This window comes from Penicillium odoratum, assembly GCF_028828045.1.
Source record: "Penicillium odoratum strain IBT 22623 chromosome Unknown utg000006l_segment0_segment0, whole genome shotgun sequence".
Taxonomy (NCBI): Eukaryota; Fungi; Ascomycota; class Eurotiomycetes; order Eurotiales; family Aspergillaceae; genus Penicillium; species Penicillium odoratum.
The window spans coordinates 1,325,471-1,339,455 of NW_026643148.1; the positions used below are offsets into that span (position 1 = coordinate 1,325,471).

General features: G+C 50.4%; 7 protein-coding genes across 7 annotated transcripts; 4 read left to right on the forward strand and 3 right to left on the reverse strand.

Moving 5' to 3' along the window:
* Window positions 1-706: 706 nt before the first annotated feature.
* Window positions 707-3,292, forward strand: N7520_008944 (Sad1/UNC domain protein; the record flags this gene model as incomplete). The annotated part of the gene is made up of 1 exon (XM_057142878.1): window positions 707-3,292. One exon carries the CDS (start codon window positions 707-709, stop codon window positions 3,290-3,292), a length of 2,586 nt encoding a protein of 861 aa, XP_056992166.1.
* A 527-nt stretch (window positions 3,293-3,819) lies between these two features.
* Window positions 3,820-4,361, forward strand: N7520_008945 (Spo12 family protein; the record flags this gene model as incomplete). The annotated part of the gene is made up of 2 exons (XM_057142879.1): window positions 3,820-3,977; window positions 4,082-4,361. 2 exons carry the CDS (start codon window positions 3,820-3,822, stop codon window positions 4,359-4,361), a joined length of 438 nt encoding a protein of 145 aa, XP_056992167.1.
* Window positions 4,362-5,324: 963 nt separating this feature from the next.
* On the forward strand, window positions 5,325-6,895 carry N7520_008946 (uncharacterized protein; the record flags this gene model as incomplete). Its single annotated transcript, XM_057142880.1, has 4 exons — window positions 5,325-5,399; window positions 5,508-5,753; window positions 5,823-6,035; window positions 6,089-6,895. 4 exons carry the CDS (start codon window positions 5,325-5,327, stop codon window positions 6,893-6,895), a joined length of 1,341 nt encoding a protein of 446 aa, XP_056992168.1.
* Window positions 6,896-7,198: 303 nt separating this feature from the next.
* N7520_008947 (ribosome biogenesis GTPase LSG1) lies at window positions 7,199-9,199 on the reverse strand (the record flags this gene model as incomplete). Its single annotated transcript, XM_057142881.1, has 1 exon — window positions 7,199-9,199. The coding sequence occupies one exon, from the start codon at window positions 9,197-9,199 to the stop codon at window positions 7,199-7,201; it is 2,001 nt and encodes a 666-aa protein (XP_056992169.1).
* Window positions 9,200-9,613: 414 nt separating this feature from the next.
* On the forward strand, window positions 9,614-11,110 carry N7520_008948 (ribosome biogenesis protein LTV1; the record flags this gene model as incomplete). The annotated part of the gene is made up of 2 exons (XM_057142882.1): window positions 9,614-9,633; window positions 9,688-11,110. The coding sequence occupies 2 exons, from the start codon at window positions 9,614-9,616 to the stop codon at window positions 11,108-11,110; spliced, it is 1,443 nt and encodes a 480-aa protein (XP_056992170.1).
* Window positions 11,111-11,284: 174 nt separating this feature from the next.
* N7520_008949 (HAD family hydrolase) lies at window positions 11,285-12,013 on the reverse strand (the record flags this gene model as incomplete). Its single annotated transcript, XM_057142883.1, has 1 exon — window positions 11,285-12,013. The coding sequence occupies one exon, from the start codon at window positions 12,011-12,013 to the stop codon at window positions 11,285-11,287; it is 729 nt and encodes a 242-aa protein (XP_056992171.1).
* Window positions 12,014-12,193: 180 nt separating this feature from the next.
* N7520_008950 (CDP-diacylglycerol--glycerol-3-phosphate 3-phosphatidyltransferase) lies at window positions 12,194-13,893 on the reverse strand (the record flags this gene model as incomplete). The annotated part of the gene is made up of 3 exons (XM_057142884.1): window positions 12,194-13,193; window positions 13,245-13,597; window positions 13,657-13,893. 3 exons carry the CDS (start codon window positions 13,891-13,893, stop codon window positions 12,194-12,196), a joined length of 1,590 nt encoding a protein of 529 aa, XP_056992172.1.
* Between the last annotated feature and the right edge of the window lie 92 nt (window positions 13,894-13,985).

A 13,985-nucleotide genomic window follows, 5' to 3' on the forward strand; every position in this document is an offset into this window, starting at 1 on the left:
CATAACCATATAGACTGCGTTTAATGGATCCTAACTAAACATTCTAGTCCTTTATTGTCATCTGTGTGAAGTAGATGTCCATTGACCGTAGGAGGGGCCCACCCCCGCTACCGAGAGGGTCATATATCAACGCAACACAATACTCATCCTGTCACAATTACCAACAGAGTAAAGAAAGGTGAGATGTTGTAAAATCTCGGTAAATCGGCAATCAATCGCGTAGTGGTCAGCACTAGACTCAGCCTTCCACGTCTCAACAATCAGCGGTGAAAAGGGCGGTGACCCCAGCTTCAGACCGAGATGACACGATCCACTTTTTCTTGTCGCGATAGCTTCCCACCAGCCTTTCACCTCGCTTCTTTTGATCTGAAAAATTATAGCGCGCACTAACTCTAACCGATCACGCCATTCTCCAAATCAACCCCTCTTCGCCGTAATTTCAACCAAGCGATCAAATCTCCTCCCTGCCTAGACCTCGGATCGCAAATACCACAGATAAAGCCCGAGCTCGCGATTGGTCTCGCCACCACCACACCATGCGCATATCATAACTGTCAACCTTGGAGAGAAACCATATTCGGGATTGGATCTACACTGCATCTGCAAGCTATCCTAATATTTCCCTTGGCGGTCCGAGTGGCTGGAATAAGCCAGGGAGTCATCGCACATCCCACTGCAGACAGCCACTGGGTGCCTTATGACCAGGATGCCGAGTGCTGGATGGACAGGGAGAGCATTTTCCTACTGTGTGATACTGCTCGCATGGTCTGGTAGTGGACTTGGAGACCGAACGCAGGACTCTGTGCCCACTCAGAATACACCATCCGACCGCACTTCAGAAACGATATGTCCGGCGGAAAATGTTTGGGAGGCGGAGGCGAAAGTCTTCCGGCATCCTGTCTGCCTTGAGACGCGTTGGGGACTTGGACAGAGATCCCACCTTGCCGCGGCATCTGGTACTACCGCTGGAGATAGCACGGTGGTGGATTCGGCTACGACAGAGGTAACTGGTAGCGGAGTTGCAGAATCGGAATCGACGACACAACAAGATCAGCAGGATGCTGATACGGATTCATTACTCGACAGCGCGAGCTTTCTTTCATTCGAAGACTGGAAAAAGCAGAACCTGGCTAAGGCTGGACAGTCTGCTGAGAATGTCGGAGGTAGCAGACGGGTCGTGGCAGCTGGGAAAGAAGGTCGACGACCACCGGGGATCAACAATGCGTTGGACGCACTAGGAGACGACTCAGAGATTGAATTGGACTTCGGCGGTTTTGGAGCTGAGACGCCCGAGGCTAGTCCCACGGCGTGGGGTACACCGATTCCATCGTCTCACACCGACCACCATGAGGGAGAACATATAAATGATCTTGACACCCAACGGTTGCAGAAAGCAGATGTCTTGCGTCGTAAGGATGCCGGGACAACGTGTAAGGAGCGGTTCAACTATGCCTCTTTTGATTGTGCAGCTACGGTGCTCAAGACCAATCCAGAGAGCAAGGGATCGTCGGCTGTCCTGGTTGAGAACAAGGATAGTTACATGTTAAACGAATGTCGTGCTCAGAACAAGTTCTTAATCTTGGAATTGTGCGACGATATCCTTGTGGATACTGTTGTCCTGGGTAACTATGAGTTCTTCAGCTCCATCTTCCACACTTTCCGCGTTAGCGTGTCGGATCGATACCCGGCGAAGCCAGATCAGTGGAAAGAGTTGGGTGTTTATGAAGCGCGGAATACCCGTGAGGTGCAGGCATTTGCGGTTGAGAACTCCCTTATCTGGGCTCGATACCTTCGCATCGAGTTCTTGACGCATTATGGCCATGAGTTCTACTGTCCAGTTAGTCTTATCCGAATTCATGGAACGACTATGATGGAGGAGTACAAGCATGATGAGAGCGTTGGTCACATCGAGGCTGAAGATGAGCAAGTTATGGAACCGATTAAGACCGTGGAAAGCCCTAGTAATGCGCAGACTGAGCCATCACCTCCAGTGGAGGAGATTATTCAAGAGGAACTGACTACCGACGAAATCCCTGAATATTGTCCCGCTTCCCTTACAGGAGTGGAATTGCTTCTCATGGGGCTCGTTTCTCAGACCGAGGTTTGCGATATCAGTGAACGGCCACCAATGGAGTTCATTCCTAACAGAACTGCTACGACGGATCCAAAGCCACCGCGTGGGGATTCGACGGCCTCTACGGGAGAAGTTACTGTCCAACCTGGCTCATTTCAACCCAAGGCAGAAGATACTCGGAAATCGGGTGAGTCTGTCAAGGCTATGATGACGCCTGATGTCTCTGTGGTAGCGGATCCAGCTGTACAGAACACAACTGTCGAGAGCACCGGGAAATCGACGCCAAACCCCAAGGAGGAGAGCGTCCCGCCTCCCGAGTCTACGAGACCTACATCCACGCAACCTCCCTCTTCTAACCCGACCACCCAAGAATCCTTCTTCAAATCCGTACACAAACGGCTCCAAATGCTTGAGTCGAACTCTACCCTCTCCCTCCTCTATATCGAAGAACAGTCCCGGATTCTTCGCGACGCTTTCAACAAAGTCGAGAAACGTCAACTCTCGAAGACTTCCAATTTCCTCGAAAACCTCAATGTGACCGTTCTCAATGAGCTAAAAGAGTTCCGAGAACAATATGACCATGTTTGGAAATCTGTTGCCTTCGAATTTGAGCACCAACGGTTGAAGTATCATCAGGAAGTGCACTCCCTCAGCTCCCAACTAGGTGTTCTGGCCGATGAACTTGTCTTCCAGAAACGGGTCAGTGTGATCCAGAGTATCATGGTCCTCTTCTGCTTCGCACTGGTCCTTTTCTCTCGGGGCTCAGTCAGCAACTACATGGAGTTTCCTCGCGTTCAAAGAATGGTCGCTCGCTCCTATAGTCTACGGTCATCATCACCCTTATCACCACTCTACGCCTCCCCTTCTGCCAGCCCCAGTTCCACTCGGCCCACCTCTTCCTATCATGAGAATGTCGACCACCGACGAAATCTATCAGATAGTTCCTCTTCACAGGAGAGTCCTGCCAGCCCAACAGCCCCCTACGTCCCACAGACTCCGATTTCTCCTATCTCCCACGAGATAGAGGATGAGAAGGTGGACACGCCGCATTCTCCAGACTCGATATCCTTGCCTACTCTCGGGACCCCACACTTCCGGTCGCACAGCACTCCACCCGTGCTGAGTGTCCATACTCCGGGCCTGGACCGCGACGGAGATGATTTTGCGTTGGCATCTGAACTCTCTGAAGTATCTGACGAGGCGTCTTTAGCCCCATGAGGACTAATTGCATTCTGATTTTATACGGGTGGGCTGGTCCCAGCTGAAACCTGTCATACCAAATCGTTTTTGCCACCCAAAGGTGGATTCACAAGCATTGTTTTCATTTCATTTTTTGTTTATATCTGGCGTTATGGGCATTTACCATGATCTGGCGAGTGTACGTTTGGATGATGCACGATAAAGATTCCCACTGTTGTTATAGACCTTGTACTATTTTGTCATGCATGCTAGGTCAAATTCAAATTCTAAGTTCAAAGTTAAAAGAGTAAACATCCTTGAATATTCCTGTATATGATATAATGACACAAGAATGTCATGGAGGGTGTCGTCATGTCATGGTTGCCGGGCCAACAATCGAAGAGCATTTTTCGTTAATCAAGTGCAACAACACGTTTTTCTTCTTTATCCGATCCGCTTTTGATCCTGAACCTTGCAGTCACTGTTTGCTTTGATTGATCCTGCTACAAAACCCGAACCTCTCGCCCATTTCTCTTCATCTCATCCACCACATCCACACATCCAACATGGACGCTACCACACAAATGCAGCCTCTGGCTGACCGCTCAACCAACACCCACCTTGCCAATGCCAACGTTGACAAGACAGACATGAAGTCTGCTGATCTGTCTTCAATGGAGTACCACAGACAGATGCTGCAAGGCAAGCAGGACAGTGGCGAGAAGTAAGTGCACCCCGACAGGCTGTTCATAGCCTGCAGACTAGGCTCATCGCGACCCCTTCCACTCCCTCCAGAACCAACGCTAACCAAGTTTCTTTCCTGCTTAGGCAACCAGCTGCCTACGTCTCTCCTTCTGACGATATTATGAGCCCCTGCACAAAGAAGCTGAGCGACATCAAGGGCAAGCGGTTCAAGAAGTACGTCTTCATCCGATCCCGATCCCACCAAGTCCAATCCATCGATGGATCGATCGACTTCAAGAAAAATCACGAATTCGTCGCTAACATATTGCGCAGTGCCGGCAAGCCCCAGTCCCTCTTTGCCAAGCTAGGCAAGAAGAACTACGAACAATCCGCATCAGCCGAGCAGGGTCGGAACACAGAATAAATGCAGTACCTCAAGCTCGAGTCTGCTGCATTTATAATATCTATGTATTGATTTCCTTTTCCTTCATTCTCCCGCATTGCAGACTAGTGTCTGGCTTTACATTTACAAGACCCTTGGTCCATCCGAATACCCTCGGCTGGCTTATTTGAAGATTCTACGGGCGCTGGACGTCTTGTTTAGTTCAACAAGTTGGTTCTATACAGTCACTAATTGACTGTTGATTTGGACCTGGGCTTTGTTTTGCTGCAATGTTGTTTCTTTTCTTTTGGATCCGATTTCGGTCCATATTTTTCTTTATGACCCGCAATGCCTTTTCTTGTGTTTGTTATCTTTTCATTGGTCTGTTATCATGGGGTTACAATGTCCTGGACTCTTTTATATGGTAATACGTTAGGGACAGGAATAGGAGCAATGGATGGTGTGTCTCTTGATGGTTATATCACTGTAGTTGATTCGGACAACTAGCCGAGGCTTAGGAACGCCGTATTTGACTATAGCCGGAACACGATCTGTTCTACCTGGAAAACTTGTGGTAGAGAATACAATTAAGCACAGCTTTGCTTCCAAGCGCCTTGGAATAGGAATCTACCTACCTAGGAATAGTAGCAGCACTTGAGCGTCAAGATATGCGGGGCCCACAATACATTGGGAGTTCGCGACAACCCACCTGTACTTCTACATATGTGCCCAGGTACTCTCAGTAGGTTTTGTTTCGAGTTCAACTATCGTTATAAGCATTGAATCGATTTTAAAATGATAGTTTTGATTCCCTATTCTATCATCTATGTAATAGTCAAGTTGGTTACATTAGAACTGGGCCGAGGCAAGAAACCCGCTCTGCTCGGCTTCTCCACTACTCCGCAATTGTTACCCCCAACCTTTGGAACTTATATTTGATTACGATCCTCTCTTCTCAACCCCAGATATTACCATTCCCCCGGTTTTATTTGATTTCACACCATCATGTCTGCATCTGCACGAATCCCTCCCATCGCTTTGCCCTTCGTTAGTGAGCGGGCTAGGAAGACTCTTGACCTGGTATGATCCCATTGCTTGCCTTGCTACTATACCGCCGTGGGATTACTATGGGTCGACCCAGACCTAGCCCATCTATCATCAGTACAATAGCTAATTACCGAGCTTTAGGTCGAAGAATTCGTCGAGAAAGAGTGCATCCCCGCCGAAGGTGTCTTCTCCGCCCAGCTCGGCGAAGGCGAGCAGCGATGGACCACCGTACCACCCGTTATGGAGCAGCTGAAGGAAAAGGCCAAGAAGCTGGGCTTGTGGAACATGTTCCTGGCCAAGAGTCACTTCAAACAAGGGGCTGGATACAGTAACCTGGAGTATGGATTGATGGCCGAGTTACTGGGAAAGAGCAAAATTGCCTCAGAGGTAAGCTATGGCGTACCCTCGGATGTATGTGTATGCGTTAGAATACATTGCTGATTTGATCTGCTCTAGGCTACCAACAATGCTGCTCCTGATACCGGTAACATGGAGGTGATTGCCAAGTACGGCAATGAAGCCCAAAAGCAGCAGTGGCTGGCTCCCCTGCTGGAGGGTAAGATCCGCTCTGCGTTCCTAATGACAGAGCCGGATGTCGCATCCAGTGACGCGACAAACATCGAGCTCAGCATTCGTCGTGAGGGTAACGAATATGTACTAAATGGTTCCGTGAGTCTCCCGCACCCACCCATCAAAGCCGAGACTAACCTTACACTGAATAGAAATGGTGGTCCTCTGGCGCCGGTGACCCCCGCTGCAAGATCTACCTTGTAATGGGCAAATCCGACCCCTCAAACCCTGACACCTACAAACAGCAATCCGTTGTCCTGGTGCCAGCCGGTCTCCCCGGTATCTCCGTCAACAGGATGCTACACGTCTACGGCTACGACGACGCACCCCACGGCCACGGTCACATCACTTTCACCAACGTCCGCGTCCCTGTATCCAACATCGTCCTCGGTGAAGGCCGTGGTTTCGAAATTATCCAGGGTCGTCTCGGCCCCGGCCGAATCCACCACTGCATGCGAACCATCGGCGCCGCCGAAAAGGCCCTCGAGTGGCTCATCGCCCGTGTCAACGACGAGCGCAAGAAAACCTTCGGCCAGGCTCTATCTGCACACGGTGTGATTCTGGAGTGGATTGCCAAGTCCCGGATTGAGGTTGATGCCGCGCGACTCGTGGTTCTGAATGCTGCTATTAAGATCGACCAGGGTGATGCTAAGGCTGCGCTGAAGGAGATTGCCGAGGCGAAGGTTCTAGTGCCGCAGACTGCTTTAACCATCATTGATCGGGCTGTTCAGGCTTATGGTGCTGCGGGTGTTTGTCAGGATACTCCGCTTGCGTATTTGTGGGCGGGTATTCGGACTCTGCGGATTGCTGATGGTCCGGATGAGGTGCATTTGCAGCAGCTTGGAAAGAGAGAGAATAAGACGCGGAAGGATGCTGTTTCTGCTAAGTTGAAGTGGCAGCAGCAGGAATCGGATCGCTTGCTTATTGCTTCTGGCTTTAAGGCGAAGAGTCATCTTTAGGGCTTTAGGTAGCATTGAAATACATTTTCAGGGTTTATTTACTTTCAATTGACAGGGTTCACGGGTACCACGTACTAAGTGATTGATCTTTGGTATAATTGATTGAATTCATAAAATATCCAACGCCTGCAAATGTCTAGATCCAAGTCAGAGTGACATGCAAAGCCCATATGTAAAGCCGGTAATCGTCATCTCCAATCTGTCCCCTCATCGATGCCGTGCATACATGGACAAATGTAAAAAAAAGGGAAAACATAGGCACATAAAAAGAGGGAATCTCAATCCATCCGCAAAAAAACACTTTTAGTAATGGTCGTCATCAACAGGGTTGTTACGCTTGGCCTTAGCCCGCTTCTTGTTGCCCTTGAAGTGCTTCTTGCCGTTGCCGTTTCGCACTTCGGCTACGTCAACGCCACGCTCCAAAGCGATCATCATACGTTCCTTACGGCCAGTGAGATTTTGGCGCATCTCCTGCCCTTGAGCGGTGTTCTTGGCGTTGAATGGCAGAGTCAAACGACCGGCGGAAGGACCAGTGGCGGTACCAAAGAAGCCACTGTCGAGGTTGCGGGATCGAGGACCCGGTCTCTCGTCATCTAGGTTCTTAGCCAAAGAGGAGATATCGGTATCCAGGTCGTCGTGGTCGATTCCGTGTCGCGCCAACACGGCTTGACGCCGCTCGGGGAGATGTGCGAGATCATATAGCTCTTTGTTGAACTCGTTCGGATCGATAGGCTCCTCACCCTCCGCAACCGGAGGTGGGTGGACGTAGAGGATCTTTCCGTTCACGTAGTCCTTAAGAACGTAACGAGCAGCGCGCGACTCATCGGGCTGACCCATACCTTGAGTGGAGAAGCCACGAGCGCGGGCGTAAGCGCGCAGCACCTCGCTGGCAGTTGGGATTCCAGTACCGCCCTCCTCGATGGGACGGGTGTGGATCTTCACACCGTAGATATTCTCCAAGAAGTGCTTGGGGACACGGTGCGCAACGATACCGGCAGGACCGGTGAACTCGCGCTGCTGGTCGATGGGCAAGACACCGTTCACAACCAAATCCGCCTTCGTACTGGCGAAGTTGGGGAACACCAGACCGGGACAATCGCACAGCATGATCTCCGGAGAGAGGTACAGGGTCTGGAAGTGCTTTGTCTTACCGGGAGTGGCAGAGACGGACACCTTCTTGGCACCCAGAAGGGCGTTGATTGTGCTGGACTTACCCACGTTGGGGTAACCAACCAAACCAATGGTAGTCTTCTTGATGCCGTCGGCATTTGCGTCCTGCTCTGGCGCGTTGGCCAAGAAAAGTGCTTCTAACTCTTCCACGTCAAGGATGTGAGCTCCCAGTGATTGTTCGGGATCGACAAGCTGAGCACGAGCCGCTTTGTCCTCAGCACTCATTTCCTTAGATTCAGCTTCGTCTTGCACATCCAGGTTCTTGGTCGACTCAGCAAGGTCATCATCATCATCATCATCATCTTCACTGTCCGACTGCTGCGCCTGCTCCTCCTTAAGCAACTCAGCCTCAATCTTCTCTTTGGCGAGGTGAGCCGAGAAGAAACGGAAGTTAATCTTGTTCTTCTCAAAGTATTCAGCCCAAGCCTCTCTTTGCTTGAGGGTCAACATATCAGCCTTGTTGACCAACAGCAAGTTCGTCTTGCGAGGATCGATCTCCTTGACGTAATTTTCCAGATCCTCGGAGCGGAACTGGAGCGGGTTTCGTGCGTCGACGATCTGAACCACGAGATGCGAGCGTTCAATAACACGCCACAGCTGACGCCAAACCTCCAAGTTACGCTCGAACGGAGTCATCAACAGATCATTGAACTCCTGCAGCTCAGCCAGACCACGTCGCCAGTCCAACAGACTCTCGCGCTCCATCATCTCCAGCTGCTGCGGTGTAGTTGTGGAATCCCACTTGGGACGACGCGGCACAGTCAACCGACTCTTGTTCTTTTGTTGCTTCTTTTGGGCGTTTCGCTCCTCGGATGCGGACAGGAGGTAGGGGTTTTTTTGGTCGGCGTGAATAATCTTGACGTTGTTGACCTTCTCGGCGGTAAAGTCGGTACCGGCCAGCTCGGCTGTGCTGAGGAACTCGTCGAGGGCGGCTTGCTCGGTGATAGAGCGCATCTTGACCCATGATGCTTCGGTAGCTTCATTGGTGATGTAGGTCTCACCCATCATGTTCTTGCGCGCAATGGCATTATTGTGCGAACCCTTCTTTTCCTTCGAGGCTTTACCCTTGCCAAAACGGTCGTTCATGAGGCTGTTACCCAGCCCCACGGAGTTTTTGGATTTAGCCAACACCATGATGAATGTGGGTTTGTGGTTGGTGTTGGGAGAATAGTGTGAAGGAATCAAATCAACCCCGCTTGAAAATAGGAAATATTTCAGATTCAGACGGATAAGATAGATGACTCAGCATTAGATTTTGACATTGACAATATTAGTATCTAGTTATATCTATATCTAGCTCTGGTGATAGAAAAAGAATACATGATGAAAAAACTCTTAACATTAATCTATCATATTCTACATAATCCACGTTGCATTCTTCATTCAAACTTCATTGATGCTAGGAAAAGTCTCTATCGCCACCCTGAGGACCCGAGGGGTTCGGGCATCGATAAGCCCCACGTGACCCTAATCTATCCCACTTTTTTCGCTTTTTTTGATTGATGCGAGTTGGGACATTTACCATCGCATCTTGCTAAAGTCGTCATCATGCCGCCCCGTCAGTGGATGTAAGTTATCTTTATTGCAGCCATGCTCGATGCTCAGAACTGACCCCCTTATAGTGATAAGAAGAATGCGAGCACATTCCAGCTCTTCCACCGGCCTCAGAATGACCCGCGCATCAACGATCCTGAAGCCGACGACCGCGTCCTACACCAGGTCAGTGGTCCAGCTCCAGTTTCCTCTGGAGCATCAACTACTTCATCTAAGCCCCTTCGAAACCTCGCCGATCTCCAGACCGAATTCAAGAACAATAAAATCCGTCAGAATGAGGGCGAGGCCGCCAACCATGGTATCTACTATGACGATTCTCGGTACGACTACATGCAGCATTTGCGTGAACTAGGTACTGGTGGTGGCGATGCCTACTTCGTGGAGGCCAAGGTAGAGAAGCCGAAGGGCAAGAGCATGAAGCTGGAGGATGCATTGCGCCAGGTCTCCCTGAATGATGATTCGCAAAGCGCATACGGTGCCAGCGAATATGGCGATATGCGCTCGAACTTTACAACATACTCTCGCAAGCCCACATACCAGGACCAGCAGAATATTCCTGATGCGATTGCCGGATTCCAGCCTGATATGGACCCGCGACTTCGCGAGGCCCTCGAGGCCCTGGATGACGAGGAATACGTGGATGACGATGATGATGACTTTTTCGGCGATCTAACAGCCAATGCGGAGGAATTGGAGCAGGGAGATTGGGAGGATACATTGTTTGATCACGAGGAGGAAGACGAGGGTTGGGAGTCGGATGCGACTGAGAAGGCGCCTGTGCAAAGAGACAGTACCGATGTTGAAGACCGGGATGTACCAGCACTGAACAAGGATGTTCCGCCTGGTGAACTACCCGAGCACGATGCACCTGCTCCGGATATGCACCCAGCGGATCAAGACTGGATGCAGGAGTTCTCCAGGTTCAAGAAAGATGCCAAGGCTGGCAAGGCTCCTGCACCCGCTGCTCCCACTATTGCGCCCTCTGAGCAGCAGACCACTGCTTCAACTGCTTTCACAATCGGAGGCACACCTATTCGCCGGAAGAAGCGCAAGGGCGCCCTGACCAACCCCTCCGCCTACTCCATGACATCGTCCGCTTTGGCACGTACCGAGGGACACCGACTCCTGGATGACCGGTTTGACAAGGTCGAGCAAATGTACGCCCTGGATGAAGAAGACGAGTATGATGACAGCATGTCTATGATTAGTGGTATGACCGGTGCCACTGGAATGACCGGCCTGTCTATGGCATCGTCCCAAGCACCCAGCCTCGTTGACGGCAACGGAGCAGCTGTCTCGCGCAGTGACTTCCACAACGTCATGGATGACTTCTTGGCCGGCTGGGACGACAACACTGGCCCTCAGGCGAAGCGAAAGGGAGTGAAGTACAAGCGTGGTAAGCACGGAAATGAGGCTATTGGCATTCGTATGCTCGATGAAGTCCGCTCCGGTCTTGGTCCAGCTCGGTTTTCCAGCAAACCACGCGCTTAGAGCATTGCATTGCAACATTATACGACACTGAATGGAAACCCCAATCATGGTACGGCGTTCGGTATTTTATGCTATTTTTTTTGTTACAATATCCTACCCATGCGTGTGCGTTAGGGTCGATATACCTACGCTAAGACCAAAAGTGATATTTTCAAACTCTTTTATTCTGTTCAATCACCCAGTATACAGTATACCTCGCAAGACTTTCCAGGAATCAATCCTCAGGTCAACCAGATTATGCGGTACTCTATCTATCTCCTCATCATAGAGAATCGCTAAGATCCCACTCTCCCTTGCAGCGCATATATCTCGCACCGGATTATCCCCAAAATAAACAATATCTCCTGCATCAATCCTATACTTCTCCAACACAATGTCAAACAACCCCTCAACCTTTGATTTTCCCACCTCATTCGTGGTAACCAGAATATCAACATATGACGATAATCCAAGCTCCTCAATAGTCCACTGCTGTGCATCAGCAGGCCCTTCCGTGACAATAATAATTTTCTTTTCGAGCTGTCTAAGAGTCCGGAATAATTCCATGATTCCAGGTTTCAGGGCTATATTTGACCGTAACGATGATATGTAGATGTTGAGTAACGGTTCCACCTTGTCGGTAATGTCGCCATCTACCCCGTGGGCTTGCAGGAGCCGGGTAAATCGTTCACGACGGTACTCAGTCGAGGTTCGTCCATCTGTGAACGCATTGGCCGTGGCTGTGCGTAGTAAATTTTGGTATGTGGTTCTCAACACGTCAATTTGGATTCCTTCACTTGTGTGTATGGCTTCAAATATGGACTGTGAGGCTTGTGAGGAAGCTTTGCGGAATTCATGGAGTGTGTCGTCGAGGTCGAAGCCGAACCATGTTTTGCAGAGAAGGGTTGATTTGAGATTGGACATGCTGCAAAAGGTTGAAATACTTAGCTCATAGTTTGGGAGTAGTGATTTGATATATGCATTGATGGTTCATGACTCAGAGTATGTCGATGGCGTGATAGCCAAGACAACTGATGCGATGTCTATAGGTACAATTAGGGGAAATACAATATATACAACAGTGAAATCTGCAAGATAGGACATCTACAGAGCTCCGCCAACTTTCTCAACGATCCACATAGCCAATCGCACATTCCAGCCCACGCGACGCTCCGTGCGCATAAGATCCTCGCGCGAGATGGGCTTGGAATCCTTCTGGAGCACCTCGGTCTCCTCACCGAGCTTGCGCTTCAACTCTTGATCATTTGTGATCATCAACGCGCCGACCTCGATATCGAGACTGTAACTCCGTTTTGTGTAGTTACTGCTACCCACAAAGGTGAGGCTGGGATGCTCTTCGTTCGGCAATGTAATCCAAAGACCCTTAGCATGATAGGTCCATCCTTCTGGTGTGCCGACAGTACCGCGGCGCCATTCCCTCAGCTGGATGGAATTGGTCGCTTGAGCGGCAGCGACACGATCGAGAAAGCGCGCAGAGAGGTGAGTGTAGGCTGCAGGTAACATGCCTGATATACCCGGCGAACCGTAGAATCCATTGGCCCATGGCGAGGCAGTCAGAACTGTGCCTTGTGTGGTGGATGGGGCTTTGGCATTGGTTGATGTGCTGGCGATCAATAGTGAGGAAAGGACTGGGTGGATGTTGAAGTAGCCTGCCGTGAAAAGCCAACGGGCTCCGGCGAATGCGGATGATTCGGACAAGAGGCGAAGAATACTGGTGACAGCTGGAAACTCGGTAGAAGTGTCAGGCTTGAGAATTGGGGTGAACTGTGCAACAGGATATACAAAGGTTTGGCTAGAGGTAGAGGGGAGAACGGGTTTATTGTCGGATGGTTGGATAAGGGGGCCGAGAGTTGTTGATGCGTATCCAATGAAGTCTTCGGGACTGTCTAGAGGTGATGGAGCTCCATTGGTTGTGGGCCATTCCAGGAGATATGCGGAGGTGTTGTTAGGGTCTGGCAAGACCTGGAAGCTCAGACTGCAGACGCCATGGTGGATACGAGCGTAATAGTCTGCCAATGCCTTAGAACTGTACACATGGTACCGGTCCAGACGGTTGGTAAAGTAGTCATCGGACAGATTTGCTCTATATAGGCATTAGCATGATTTTCAAGAACAGCTCGATGGCAACTCTTACCCCGAAATGATAATCTCGTCATCAATTCCATACAGCTTCATGTGCTGCAAGCCCCAACCCTCGTTGATTCGACGAGGAATATGTTTCTTCTTCAGACCCGTCAGATTGGGCGTATGGTACATCCGAATGTCCACCCGTTCAGGTCCAAACTCCTCCACCAACGAACAAAGCAACGAAGCGCATGACGGGTTGGGAGTTTCTCGAGTGCCGCGTAGCGCATCGGCAAGAACAGAGACTTGAAGTTCCGGATTATCGCGCAGAGCATCTGCAATGGTATCGATCAATTCGTATTCGGTCTTGCCAATGTAGAGTGTCGAGAGGTAAACGCGCCTCCGGGCATTGCGGATTTTATGCTGCCGAGACCGGATCAGTAGACGATCTTTAGGTATAAAGCTCCCGCACGATTACGGACCTTGAGGGTGGAATAGAACTGAGCCGGCGAGTTCAAAATCGTGACTTGAGACGCTGAAATCTCGAACCGGGGGGCAATGCGATCTAATTCAACTGTGATTCCCCCGAGTGGTGACGGTGCTGGAGCAGCGGAAGCGTTAGCCGCAGTATGGGAGAACTTGCGACCACAGAGATTGCGGCGCGCAACTGGACGACGAGTGGCACAGCGAAGCGCCTGGCCTCCAATGCGACCGAACATGTCGTGATACCAGAAGCCAAATACAAATCAATTTAAGGGAAACCGCGGGTTTTGAAAGATTTCTGGATCGGGAAGGGACTATCACGCATGAA